Source organism: Homalodisca vitripennis, chromosome 6 (genome assembly GCF_021130785.1).
Source record: "Homalodisca vitripennis isolate AUS2020 chromosome 6, UT_GWSS_2.1, whole genome shotgun sequence".
Taxonomy (NCBI): domain Eukaryota; kingdom Metazoa; phylum Arthropoda; class Insecta; order Hemiptera; family Cicadellidae; genus Homalodisca; species Homalodisca vitripennis.
Genome location: NC_060212.1, coordinates 85,786,455 through 85,801,256, shown reverse-complemented (window position 1 = coordinate 85,801,256; position 14,802 = coordinate 85,786,455). Strand labels below are relative to the sequence as shown.

The 14,802-nt window shown below is 34.0% G+C and overlaps 1 protein-coding gene across 2 annotated transcripts in view; it reads right to left on the bottom strand.

Moving 5' to 3' along the window:
• The window catches only part of LOC124364503 (calpain-5-like), a 49,644-nt gene extending 34,842 nt beyond the window's left edge, over positions 1-14,802 (bottom strand). Inside the window, exons 1-3 of one of the 2 annotated variants that reach the window (XM_046820043.1) lie at positions 14,530-14,802; positions 8,851-9,081; positions 1,544-1,675 (exon numbers count right to left, since the gene is read on the bottom strand). In XM_046820043.1, coding sequence (XP_046675999.1) covers positions 1,544-1,675; positions 8,851-9,021 — 303 coding nt within the window. In that variant the 5' untranslated portion in view covers positions 9,022-9,081; positions 14,530-14,802. Of the gene's footprint in view, positions 1-1,543; positions 1,676-8,850; positions 9,082-14,428 lie in introns of both variants that reach the window. The other variant, XM_046820044.1, reaches the window with a different exon arrangement.

Genomic DNA, 14,802 nt, shown 5'->3' with positions numbered 1-14,802 from the left:
GGTCAGTATTGAACTTGAAATAATAAAGCATAACCTTTGATTTGTACTTCAATTCATGATATCATACTTCTGTTTTACACTGAATGTATGAAGTGGGAGGTTACCCTTCAAACTACGACTCTAATAAGTCTTGATCTTCAATTCTCAAATAACCCTAAACGCATCTGATAATCTCGCAAACAAATTGGATTGCTCTGATTGCTCCATTTAAACAGTCATTTCCTATTTTTTTTCTACTCTCAGACAGTTCCTGCAAGTGGAATCAAAAGTTCTATTGGCTAATAACTAACTTCTTGTCCTGTCAGTTATAAAAAGATTAAAGGAATAAATCTGTATTTCAATATTATAGGATTTTATTCATGGTGAATAAGAACACAAAATAAAGGCAACAAATACCTTGTGTGTAAAAAAGACATCTTAATCTTATAAAATAATAGCCCCAAAAAAATGTAAAAAAATTGCAAGTATCAATTGATGTATAGCACTTTTTAAAACATGTTTCACTATTGTCAACAAAGAATGGGTCATTAAAATATAACACATATGCTTTTTGCAATAATTCAAAAATACATAACAGGCTCTTTTATTGTTGAATGAATAAAAAATATTATTTTGTGGTTATAGATATCCTCATATATCTCATGGTTCACCATTAGGTTATGTCATGTGTAATAGTAATAGGATCCAGAACCCACAACTCGAGGCAGTTCAGCTGACAAATATTAACCCCTAGAGCAGTGAACATAACTTTCTTTACTTTCCCTAAGCATGTAATTAGCTTTACAAAATTTATGTTAGTTTGCTTAAGTTCTATTTCAGTTAACATTCTAACACATTTTATAATCAGTTTTAAGAATTAATGCAGATACAAATTGATTTAATTTTTTTATTCCAAGAATTTATACTATTGTAAAAAGCATAAAAAGTTACATTTTTGTAACTAAAGCAATAATTGGAAATAGAAACAATATTTTCAAGATGAGGAGTAAGCACCTTACAGAGTCTCTACAACCAGAAGCCTGTGTAATAATCAATACCCAGCCAAATTAAATGTGTCTATTTTAAAAGTCAGAAGTCACAGCTGATTAATTAATTTTTATACCAAGATATAAAACGTAGAACTAATTTAAGCAAACCTGTTTATTCAAGCAAAAGAGATGACATATTACATTCCAATAATTTCTCCTTGTCAGTTCTGTGAATTCTCCAGTTTTGTTTTGTATTTTATTCCTAAATAAATACAGTATTTGCTGTATACTGACCTTGCATAATTCATACGAAATGTAAGTACTCTATTTTAAATAACTTTCAAGGTTTTATTTTGTACTCATTAAACTGTTTATTTGTCAGGTCAAAATCTTAAAACTCTATTAATAAAATTCAATCCAACTGTAATTATATTCAGAAATAGGTGTAAAGTGAACAGTCAAAAGTGGAGAAGAGATGCAGACTTTAAGCTTCTTCACAAAATTACAAATTCAGGCTTGCGACTCAAAATTCAGAAACAGTGTATAAGAGGTGGTGTTTGGTCATAGAAACTCACCCTGTTACACAGTTCGCGTACGCCGGCCAACACTGCGCATGCTGATACAACCCAATTACAGCTGAGCTCTCCTGGCCGAACCACGCGTGATGTCTCTATGTCCACAAACAGCCGTGGGTCGGAACAGATTTCCTGCACAATAATGTGGTAAGCTGTAGCACTTGAAAATCTTTTAATTTAAAACTATCTTTAAAGAATTTATTCTAACCCAGCAGGGATCACTTCTGGCTGGTTTATACCTTCCAGTTGAACCCACCACTGGACACAGCAAAAACCGATGTGTAATTTGAATCTGGGCAACCTTATGGATGTCCAGTAGCGGCACATCACTAACCACAAATGTTGAGATTCTGGGGTTCATGGGCAATTCAATAGGTTTAGTCAACTGTGGGAGATGACTGTTGGAGTTGGTGGAGTTTGTTCCGTAACCTCAGAGGTTCTTGCTAGTCTCAACAAGGGTGTGCCACCCCCTGCCTACTTTGACTGGAGAGGCTGGTTCAGAGCTGGCCTTCCCTTCTTCCGGGGAGACATGACTTTGAGATGTAGTGCCCTAATTCTTCCTCGTGGATCTCAATAGGAGGTGGCCCCTACTCCCTAACCTAACCCATCCTTAACCCAATCCTGTCACTTCGGAAGCAGAAATACTGATGTTAAAAAGGAAAATAAACTCACACGAATATTTCCACAATGAAGAAAAAAATCTTAAGGAAAGTGCTACTCAAACAGATTCTTCACAATTTTCAACAGCACAGTCCACCCGCTGGTGATAGAGATAGTCCAACTCAAGGAAAAGTACAACCTACTTAAACAAGAGGTGAAATCCCCCCAAAAACAAACACAAAAACTGTTTCTGAGCATTTAAGTAAACAGGAAAGAAAATACAACTCCACTCAACGTCATAAACAGGCTGAAATGTCAAAATAAGAAAACTAAAAAATAAATTCAGCATCTCCATGCAAGTAAAAAAATGTAAAAAACATTTCAACCTTCACAGGAGCAGCTAAAAATGACCAGAACCTGACTAAACTAAATACCACACTCATCACTTCCAGCAAGTGATAACGAAGACTCTCAAATGATCCAAGTGAAAGTGATGGTACATAGAGAACAAAAACTCTTCAATAAATGAAGCTGAAAATCTGAACAAACCCCCTCAGCAACCTATAAAGACACCACCCTGCACATCTAGAGTTAAAGCACAAAATGAAACATTTGAGGGATTTTTTGCTGAAAATATTGAATATTATAAGATAATAGACAAAATTTACAAAGACCAAGTATACTTTTCACCATCATACTCTTTATCTACAACCAAAAGATCTATTCCTGAAACTAGAATGGAAGAATCCAATTCAAACAACGAACATCAAGTAAACAACTCTTTTTTAGCCCCTGCTCACCGGGAAAAATGGGAATCTCAAATACAAATCAAGAGTTTTCAGAAAAATGCCTCATTGCATCAAAGAACCCATAAACAATCCAAATTATCTCCTTGAACAAACCATTAATCACAAACATGTTTGGACATTACAACAAAATGTACAACCTGCACAAGAACAGACAAAAGAAAAGAACCCTCCACTTTCCTACACCAAAACACCGACAGGATATCCAACAAAATAGAGCGCCCTAAACACCCTTCTTTTTGAATTAAAACCAGACTTCGTGATCCTAAACAGAACATGGACAAAAAATTGAATCACTGCAAAATACAAGACTTATTGGGTATATACTCACTGCCGAATACTGTAGGAAACACCACCAAAAGGGGAGGAGCTGCTATATTTGCAAAAAGAATCTTTAAAAACCGTCATGTTGACATAATTAACACATACAATTGCAGTACAGAATTGGTATGCGAAATAGCTATTGCTAAGATTACCCTTGGTAGGTCCCATCTCTTTCTTGTTGGAGTTTACAGAACAAATGGAAACCTGGAAGCCAGCCTGGAAATTCTAGCTGAAGTACTGGAAAGCATACCAACGAAACCAACCAGTATTAATAATGGGTGACATTAACATTGACAGCCTGACCAAAAAGAATGACTACACTTTAATGAATGAAATCCTGACTAGTCACAACATCCATTGTCTTGACTTATACCACCAACAAGGATAACGCCGACTTCAAGGACATCCATTGACTGTGTTTGTACTAACCTCGAACCAGAAAAGATTCACGTTGAAGTCATAAATACGGCCATCTCGGATCACACTGGTCAACTCTGCACCATTAAATGGAAACAAACACATACCTACCCCCACCTGCTACTGAGCGCAGAAACATGAGCAACAGAAATCTGCTTAACTTGAAAACTTTGCTCCGTCAGCAAGACTGGACATCAGTCTTCCATACGAATGATGTAGAAGAATCATACAAATAACTTTAACAGTACCCTTTCTTTTACCATCAAATTCAACTTGTCCCATAATAAAATTGAAAAAGAGGACCAAGCGGGCCATACAAACTTTAACTGACCCCATAGCAGTTCATCTGAGGAGGCAATTCACTGAAGCCCAAGATTTGTACAACACTACAGGAGATGAAACTGACAAAAGAAATGTAGCCCTTCTAAAAAAAAGAGTACGACCTACGACTAAAACATCTTAGACGCCAAGATAACATAAAAACAATTTTCATCAGCAGATAATATAATCCAGTGCAGTCTGGTAGGTTTATAAACTCAGAGAGAAAGCCAAAAGAGGAAAAAGCACCTTCCCGCAGCACTAGACGTACAGGGAAAACTCATAAGAGATCCCACAAAAATTGCAGATTACAATAAATTTTTCATAAACGTAGCTGAAGATACTATACTAAACAGTAAACAGCCAAGAAACCACAAAATCCTACCAGCCCCAAACCCAGACATACCAAATTTCACTCTGCACCACACAACCCGAAAAGAAATAGATCAAATTATCCAATCATTGAAAACTAAACCTCAGCTGGATATGATAATGTCTCAACAAAACTTTTGAAAGTTTGTAAAGAAGAACTAATTGGACCTTTAATTAACATAATAAATAAATCTTTTAATTCTGGAATATTCCCGACAGCACTTAAACTAGCCAAAGTGTACCCTAAATATAAGCAAGGATGCACTACACAAGCAGCTAACTACCGCCCTATTTTCATTAATACCCACCTTCTCCAAAGTTATTGAAAAATTGGTACTAAACAGATTGCTCCATCACATAATAACTAATCAACTTCTGACACCCCACCAACATGGGTTTTTGACTGGAAGATCAACAACAACAGCTCTTATTAGCCTGGTGGGAATTTTTTAACAGACCAATTGGAAGAAGGTAACACAGCCACTGCCATTCTAATTGACTACAGTAAGGCATTTGACTGCCTTAGTCATGGACATCTCTTAGAAAAACTGACGACTTTTGGAATAAATGGAAAATCACATGACTGGATAAAAAGTTACCTGACAGGACGAAACCAAATGGTAGAAATAAACCACACCTCAAACAATTTAACACGTCAAATAAAGTCAGTACCACAGCCCATCACGGTGGTGTACCTCAAGGCTCTGTATTAGGACCGGTCTTTATACACAAATGACCTACCTAGCTTCATGCAAAATCTCGGACAAACGCTGATGTATGCAGACGATACAGTGCTCCTACTAGGTAAAAAAGAACCAGATCAACTTGAAATAGCTGCTTACACTGCTCTGAATATGGCTTTTCAATATAGTCATGGAAATGACCTTGTCGTAAATGAAAATAAAACTAAACAGCTGGTTCTAGGAAGGACACAAGGAAATTGCAGGGAGACTACCAGTGCTGGAGTTAACAGACACTTCAAAGTACCTGGGCATAATAATTGACAACCGCCTTACATGGACAGACCACATAGACTCTCTGTGCAAAAAGTTGAGCACAGCATTATATGTAATTCGCAGGATAAAAAAGTACATGTGACACAGCAACAGCCAAGACTGCTTACCACGCCCTATACGAAAGTCACCTTCGATATGGGATTGCTGGCCTGGGGAGGCACCTCAGCGAATAACATGCAACGTCTCGTAGTCCATCAGAAGAGAGCAATCAGAATTCTTAGCAACCTCCAGCAAAGGGAATCCTGCAGGCATCCATTTAAAGATCTAAGAATTTCTCACTGTTGTCCAATCTCTACATCTTGAAACTATCACCTTTCTCCATATTAAGTCACCTGAAGCAGCAAGAACCGGTGCACAATTACAATACTAGGCATGCCACCAACTACCAACTCCCAGTACACCCGACTCACTATGACAGAGAAGAAACCTACCTACGCAGGAGCAAAGTTATGGAACGCCCTCCCAGAACACCTTAGAAAGACTGAAAAAACAGCAGTTTGTACAAAGACTGAAGAACTGGTTACTGGAGCATCCGTTTTACCAACTGAAAGAATTTTATGAGTGGACTAATAACAATGAATGTCAGCAGTGAAACAGTTTTTATATTAACTTGACAAAATATTCCATACTAATCAAATCAAATCAAATCATTTATTGTCAGGACACTACAAAAGTGTATAACAAACATCAACAAGTTATAAATGTGAAACTAGTTAAAGAAGCATACTATTACTAGCATTGTAAAATTCATTTACACTATATATACAACTTCTTAAGCAACATGTTTTTTATGGAGGTTTCAAACCTAGGCCGTAGATAATATTTTTATATGTTCAGGTAAAGCATTGTACAATTTGATTCCCAGATACCTAAAGCTACTTTGCGTGCTTGTGTATTTACACTTCATCAGCAACAGATCATTCCTATTTCTCGTAAAATAGTTATGATACTAGCCTTCCATGACCCTTGTTCTTATCTCTATGATAATGTACAACAGAATGTAAATAAATAAATAAATAAAAAAGCAAAGGTTTTTACAGGACTAAGTGCAATTTATAAGCTTCTTGTCCTAAGAGAACAAAAAAAAGCATTATAATGTGACAACACAATCATATGTCAAATTAACTTAAGTTCCATTTTAAATGTCTCTATGCTTATAGTAATGAAAGCATTGAGTAAGCTTAAAAGTAAAAGTTCTTATTTTAACCTTCTATGTAATCACTGGTGAGCATAGAGGTTATCAAGATAATTTATTAAATAGGAAATTTTAGTAAAACTATACTTTTAACTGTAAATTTTAACAAATATCAAGTGTACAGTGCTTGACCATTAGTGTAATGCAGATATTAAAGACAAAGTTACTATCTAACTGTTGCTACAGACTTTAAAGACATTTTTCAAAACACATATTAGTTGTTTCTTTTTACTGAAGTAAACCTTTTAGATAAACTCAAAAGTGGCATCAGAAATACCTCAATACTGGAATAAACTTCAATGGCCATAGTTATTTACTTTTTGACCGAAATAAGCTTCTCAGACCTGCTTGCTTACGTGTGTGTATATATATATATATATATATATATATATATATATATATATCTCCACAATATATATATCTCCACAATATATATATCTCATTGATTGGGGCATCAACGCAAAATCAACTTATGTTTCACTATGACATTACAGACTCTTTCTGGTTCAGCCCCGGTTGGTTTGGCTGCTGGATAAACCAGTTGTCTTCTTGGAAATGATAAGCCCGTGGGACAGTTTCCCACGGCAGAAATTGAGAAGATTCAACTTGTTTATTATGTTTCCAGACAAAACGTAAACAAGTCATCTCAGTTCAGTTTAGGATTGATTTCATTTCATAACAATTAAAAAATTATTTTTTAATTCAATTTTTTTCTACCCTTTACAATTTACAAGGAAATTAAGTTAATTTTATCAAACAGTTGATGTTAACAATATGGTTGTTTTTAACTTTTTACTTGAATAAGAAGTATTGTAAAGGCTTATTTATTTTATCCATAGTCTCTATAGTTTAGTAAATAAAAATCATAACAAGAATTTTGTTTTATAAATATTAGAATAGAATAGAATAGAAAACTCTCTTTATTGCAGGAATATACAAACTCAATTTCAAATGAAATCAAACAAATAACACATGATTAAAACAGTTCATAAATAAACAATAATTACTTACAACTAACAATAATTACTACTAAAATATATACTTTAAATATGTAAATTCCCGCAAAAGGTAGCCCTTACAGACATAAAGCCCAATTATAAGGGCCCAATTATTAGTTTTTACTCTTTTTACATAGTTTTGGTGTGCTTTGCAATATTGAAATATAAAAACAAATAAGGGAAAGTCCTACAAAATACTTGGGGAATATATGCATAATATTATCAAATTATTTGATTTTACAATTGAACTAGCAGTTTACCATTGTTTCATACACAATTTAAGACAATAGACTTTGCAGAAATATGAGCACTTCTGGTTCGAGTGAATTATATTTTCAAGGCCAAAGTTGAGTTTGCCTTGTTACCACAATCAAGAAAATATATCAAAAAGTGTATATTTATGTCATTGTAATTTATTCAGGTCTTAGTATTTTTTGTGCCATTGTTGCATACATTGGTCTAAGAAGCCTACTTCTGTCAAAAGACAACTAAGATGGGTTTTATAATAGTCTTTAAATTTATAGTAAATGTTAGAACCTGCATTACAGTACTGACCAAGCACTGCATACTTAATACTTGTTAAAATGTACAGTTAAAAGTATATTCTTACTAAAACTTTTAAGTATATTATCTGGACATTTTCTTTCTCTGTTGTCAACAGTGGTTACAGAAAAGGCTGATATAAGAAGTGTTGTTATTATCAAGTTTACTCCATGCTTTCAAGACTATAAATGTAAACAAAATAATTGAAAATAGTGGTTAAAATAATTAAACATTATGGTTGAGCTGTCATAAAACAATGTTAACACAGAACAGTTATTGCATTTAGCAGGATCTTTCAATCTTTTCTATTTTATAAGAATCTTTTTTTCTTTTTCTATTTACCAGTGATTTTTCCAGTGAACTTTTATAATATTATAACAGTTCTGCTATTCGGAGTGGAGAGGTATCCAACAAATCAGAGATCACTATACATTGGTACAGCCATTCTTGAGTTATAAATGGTACAACTAACCTGACATTGTTTTATATGTTTTCTGGAGGTCACTCTCAGATTCTATTATCCCATGAAACTTGTCAGCTAAAATCTCATATTTTTCCTACATTACCATATAGCAACCGTAGTTCTACGGTTAATGATTATTCTAAAACTAAAACAAGATTAGTGTAACTATAACTGATTCTAGATTATCAATTTATCACTCCACTCAAGTATTGGCTGGCCAAATTCGATTACAAAGAGTTACATATTAAAACTTACAGACGGCCTCTTCCATTGTATGTTCGGCGGAATACTTGATGTCCCAATTATCGAATCAACAGCTGGAAAAGTAGGATCAATGAAGAGCGTTTTCTCCTCGAGGTGATGTTTCCGCAACTCTTGGTAGTTCTGTTTTTTGAAGGCCGATTCTCTATCCTTGACTCTGCCCATGTTGAGGGGACTGGGCCGGAGAAGGCGAGGAAGGCAGTGTTGTACTCACATTGTCCCCATCTGTAACAGGACAAAGACTCAGGATCAATAACCCACTTAGCAGGCTGCCGCTCGACACTCCTCACTTATTCATACTCAAACACCTCACACTTCTGCAGACACCTGCTTGTTCATTGTTAAACATACACGCATCTGTCAACTCTTGTAAGCTGATGACCCCAAGTGGGCCTTAACAGTCTCCAAACAAGCAGACAAACAAGCCAATCAATAAAGATCTGTTACATGATTAAATATAAACTATAACTTATATGCACTTTAAACTTTTACCATACCTTACTTAATTCATAACATAGAACTTTTAGACTGTATAAATTCATTATAAATGAACATTTTTCCATTCACACTTGTTTAGTTCTAGGTAAAATTACATAATAGTATATTTATAATTGTGAAATCTTCTATACATAATAATATAGTTTTTAAATTGGATGTCACCTTATTACAGTTTTAAATAATAATGCACATATTAAGTAACATGTAACAACATCAGAAAAGAAAAATATCACATTTAAACTTGACCAAAAGTTGAGGCTGCATAAAAAATAAAATTATGAATGAATATAAAAATATTCAAACTTAAAGTTTAGATGAAACAACTTGAAATTAGAATTAATAAATATAGTTATCAAAATGTGTAATAGTAAAACATAAACTACTGAAGTTTTCAATTTAGGTTTAAAATTTAGGAGTTCAAGAAGGTTTAAAATTCTTTTGGAACTTTCCAGCCTGGAGCACTAGCTTCAGCTTCATGCAAAAGTGGTTTTTTAGGTAAAAGTTTCAAAAAAACTCCACTTTCATTGACATTATACACCGGGTTTGGTTACCAAGCTTCGAATCACTGACAACTTTTAGAAACTTTTGTTTTTAAGGTTCAACTGCAGATTCATCATAACATAGTTTTTCACCACTAAAAGTAAGCAGGTGAATTCCATAATGTTATTGGAATTTTTCTAACCAACATTATTTAGCTCGAAAATGATCTTTTTTGTTATTTATTTATAAAAATATTTAGCTTTTTCTTGTATCATCTCTCCTGACAATGGTGCGTGTATGTTTCTTTCTTATAAAACCCAGGCAAAAAAGACACTCTTCTACATGTGGATTCTCACCAGTTTTTAAAGTTTCCATTTAACCGAAAGATAATTTTCTTTCAAAAACGCTTTAACTTTTTCTTTGTTTTTCTTGATATCGTGTATATTTTCCTGTTCCACGCCATACTCTGTCGCTAGTTGCATTTTTAATTAAATTTAGAGTTTTATGTTTTTCACTTTTCAGCATTTTTAAAGTAAACTAATAAAAATGCTAATTACTGTATCAGATAATATTTCAAACCACAAATAAAGTCACAGTACAGTAGAACCTCACTGTGTCACTACCATTAACTATATAGTACAAAATTTATCAACTTAACACACTACAAATACTAACCACCATAAATTATGAATGGTACAATAAGCAAAAAAAAAATAAAATTATCACCAAATTATCTCACAAACTTCTTATATTGTATGTACACTAGTCAAAAACGGGAAAACAATGCTGTTAAAGTCACTGTCGTTATGAGCTGGGATCGCAAATTGACTGCTATGATGACAGATAGCTATTCCCCACTCTCTCACACATCAAAACGCAGTGACTTGAAAGACGACACAGGCATTCTTACACTACCTTTGTCTACTGGCCAGATTACTGGAGACACAGACTATAGAGGGAATACTTGTATAATAATATTGATGTTTACAACTGTTTTGCAGTGTCAATATACATATTTGTAACAAACTATTTTTCCAGTTTCTTATGGAAGCACAGCCAAAATGTATAGAATTAAAAACTGGGACGGGGTAGAATTTTTTGTATTATGTTAAACATTGACTATTCAAAATTATTTTTAAGACAATCGAAAAACAAAATAGTTACTGAAACTACCACACCACTAATTTTAATGCATATAAGTATGGAACAACAGTTGTAACAGATGTGTAGAATGGATAATAATTCAACCTTCCCAATCATGGTTAATTATTATGTTAGCAATTACCACAGTCTGTGAATCTAATCTCTTCCTCTACAGGTGCTAATATTAAAACAGCTGAGGTTCTTAGAGAACACTTACAAAAAATTAAATTAGTTGCTGTATTCAAGTATACAGTTGTTGTATATTAAGTATTCAGTATACTAGAACTGATCCCACATTCTCGAATTAACAAATGGAAAGATATAACAATGGCTGAGTTGTTGTATTTTGTCACACTGGAACTATTAGATTGAATCGTCTCCAGGATTATTGGAAGACTGATAAATTATTTAATTTACATGCATGATTTACATATAGGGATAGATTTTTAATATTTTAAAATGTTTCCACTTTCATAATCCAAACCACCAGGAAAAGTCTAGTATGGGTAAAATCTAGTTTGTTGTCACCCACTTCAATAACAAAATGAATTATGTGTATTATCCACCCACATAGGGAGCTTTCATTAAATGAGGTGATGATTCTCTGGCGAGGCCGTCTACATTTCCGCCAGTACATAAAAGGAAAACGTCACAAGTACAGTGTGAAATTGTAATCACTTACAGAACAATCTGGATTGATACTCAAATTTCATGTGTATGCTGGTTCTTCAGATTCTGATGTAGGGAGAAAAAATCATATGGAAAAGGTTGTACTTCATTTGGTAAAAGAAAAATTGCATAATGGCCACTCCATTTTAATGGATAACTTTTACAACAGTTATTCACTGGCCTCAAAGCTCCTTGCACAGAATATGTATTGCACCGGGACTTTGCAGCTCGACAGAAAAAATGTCCCAAATGAGATACAGACTGCCAAACTATAGAAAGGTGAGACCGTGGCGATGTATGGGAATAGCATCACGATAGGAAAGTCGTGTGACAGGCATGTTGTGACCTATATAAGCACCGAATTTCAGAATGAAATAGTGGTGCGCTGGTACAAAAAAGTTTTCATTGACATTCTTTAAATGATTTACTAAACGCGCATAATCTGCACATCAAATACCACAGGAAAATGAATTTAAACTTGAATTAATTCGATCACTCTTGCCACCTATATGGGTCTGTTTAGAGCCCAGCTAAGAATAGGGCATGACTTGACATTCACAAAATCCCAAAAAAAGTGAAGGCTGAACTTCAGCTAACAGAATACCAAAAAAATTGTCGCACCTGTTGCCAAACCAAGTGAAACAAGAAAACACTGTAGTGCTGTGCAACTTGCCTAGGTCAGCCTGGCATGTGCTTTGGTGCATGCTTCGAAAAATATCATGAGTAAGAAACAAAGTGTGTAAATAGTTTATATAAGTAAAACTTTTAATAAACTAAGTCTTGTGGAGCATATACATTAGTTCAGTGAATACTAGGAACAGTTACAAGAATAGTGACAGATTGTGGTCAGGATTATGCTATGGCACTAGCGCTATACATAGCAGCATACTCGGAGTGCAGCGTGGTCACCAGTTACCGTCAAATTCAAACCGGAAAATTCAATAGTTATAATTGTTATATTGTTTGTCAGAATTGGTAAAAAAACCTTGTCCGCTTGAATATTGAAATTAGCTCCACTTCACCATCTTCTTAGAGCAGCACCTGTAATCTGACACTATCACAGACCCCGACGCCCGGAATGTGGAGATAACGTCTATCTGAAGACATCCAAAAAAGTTAGTGACAAAGATGTTAAAAAAAATACATTTTTGAATCTTTCTGACATCAGAAACACCTATACATAGCTCTGTCTGGTTCACCCAGGAGCCATCCAGTGTAATCTAGATGAAGTGGTGTTCTCATTGACTGACCTGTTTTTATTTTTGAACATACCAGAACATACTCCACTCCTGTTTGACTACTCATTATAAGGTAGTGAAATTTCCAGAGAGTCCTCTGTCAAAGACCTGTGAGTGACGTTTACTTCATCCCTTATTTTGGATGTCCAAGTCCAGCATCATGGGAACACCATACCCTCTAACCTCAACTTCTTCTACTCTACTTTTCCTTCCTTGAAACGTAACCTATGAATTGTGTAAATAAAGTCTATTGTTATCTTTTTATTTATTGTTATTGTTTTCACAGTTAATGCTTTGTTATTTATGGTTATTATTATTATTGCAATTGGTTTATTTTTGTTATACTTATTGTCATTTATTTTGATATTATTATTGTTCATATCTGTATTTGTTCTAAATTTGTTACGCTCTGTAAAAAGTTGTTTTGCCCGTAAAAATAAATCAAATGAAATGAAATACCTAGTATAAATATCATTTTTGTGCTTAATAACATACTCCCTACTAGGGGTAGGGTACGCCTACTAGGGGTAGGGTACGCCTACTAGGGGTAGGGTACGATAAGCAGATCCGGCTTTTTATATTGAAATTGGCAAACGATATTACTTAATCATAACCATAGATACAATCAATCGATACTGATTAATTATTTTGAACTATTAACTTAAATAATCTATATCAACAGCCTGTAAACACTCTAAAATAAAACACATAGGATAATATTTCAATTTTACATAAGTAATTTTGATTATTAAAAACCCAGTCTATTTTAGAAAACTATACAACGCTGCGACGTTGCTTTTTCGTGTCTTCAACAAGTTGGACTCGTACCGAAAAACCCATTATGTGAAATTTGTGGGAAAGAAACAACTGTAACTGTGAGAGGAGTAAATATGGTCGTCTTCAGTTTTCTTAATTTTGGTTATCATAATTTGTTTGATCACTGTAAATATTAAGTTCATATTTTTATTTTTAAAAACATATGATTGTTATTGAGTACTATAGGTACTTTTATATCGATTGATAGTCTAGGATTTGAGATGCGAATATTAGGTATCGATGACTATGTTCTTCGATATAAAAAAACGGGTCCGCTTATCGTACCCTACCCACATAATCTCTAAAAGAATCCTTAAAATTTCATCTAAAATCTTAATCTTTAAGTGATACGTATTTTAGTGTTTTGGTCTGGTAGTTTTCGCACATATAAAATTTTCTTAAAAATCACTCATAAAAAGTCTTACAGAAAAATTGTTTGGTCCTAAGAGGATTAAACCTTATCACTTAATACCTAAAGATATTTAGTTAGTACATGAAATTATTTTAAAAGAAATTTATTCAGTAAATGGCCTTATTTAAAAAGGTATTAATTAAAGAGGACGTATTTACAAATATAATCTCATTTACAAATAAAATATTTAGCAAGGTGCTTATTACATTGTCATTAACTACACAAACAAAATATCCAGAAGTAATTCCTTTACAACTCACAAGCATTACAAATAATAAAATAAAAGCAAAGTAATATTATACCCAATGTCCCCTACCTAGTTCACAAAAATAGCTCCTTGACGAATTTCCGTGGTATTATATTAAAAACATTAAATGAAGACGAGTAGTACTGTACGCACTCTTAGAAATTAAATACCTTCTTTGTTTGCCGACTATGAGATCATCACAATTCACTTGCTCCCACTCTTCCTCTGGACTCACGAGAAGATCACTTTAAATTTTCTCTGAAGGCCATTCACTTGATCCCGTAGCTTGGCACCTTAGCAGCATCGTCTTTGTTGTGGTGATTTGATTTGTGTTGGCCTGGCCCTAGGTGTGAGTCAACCTTTTAAAGTCCAGCTGTTATTTGTTTACAAAACAGTTTCAGCTTTGCCACTTTTCTGCTTTCATTGTTCCAACAAAATCAGCT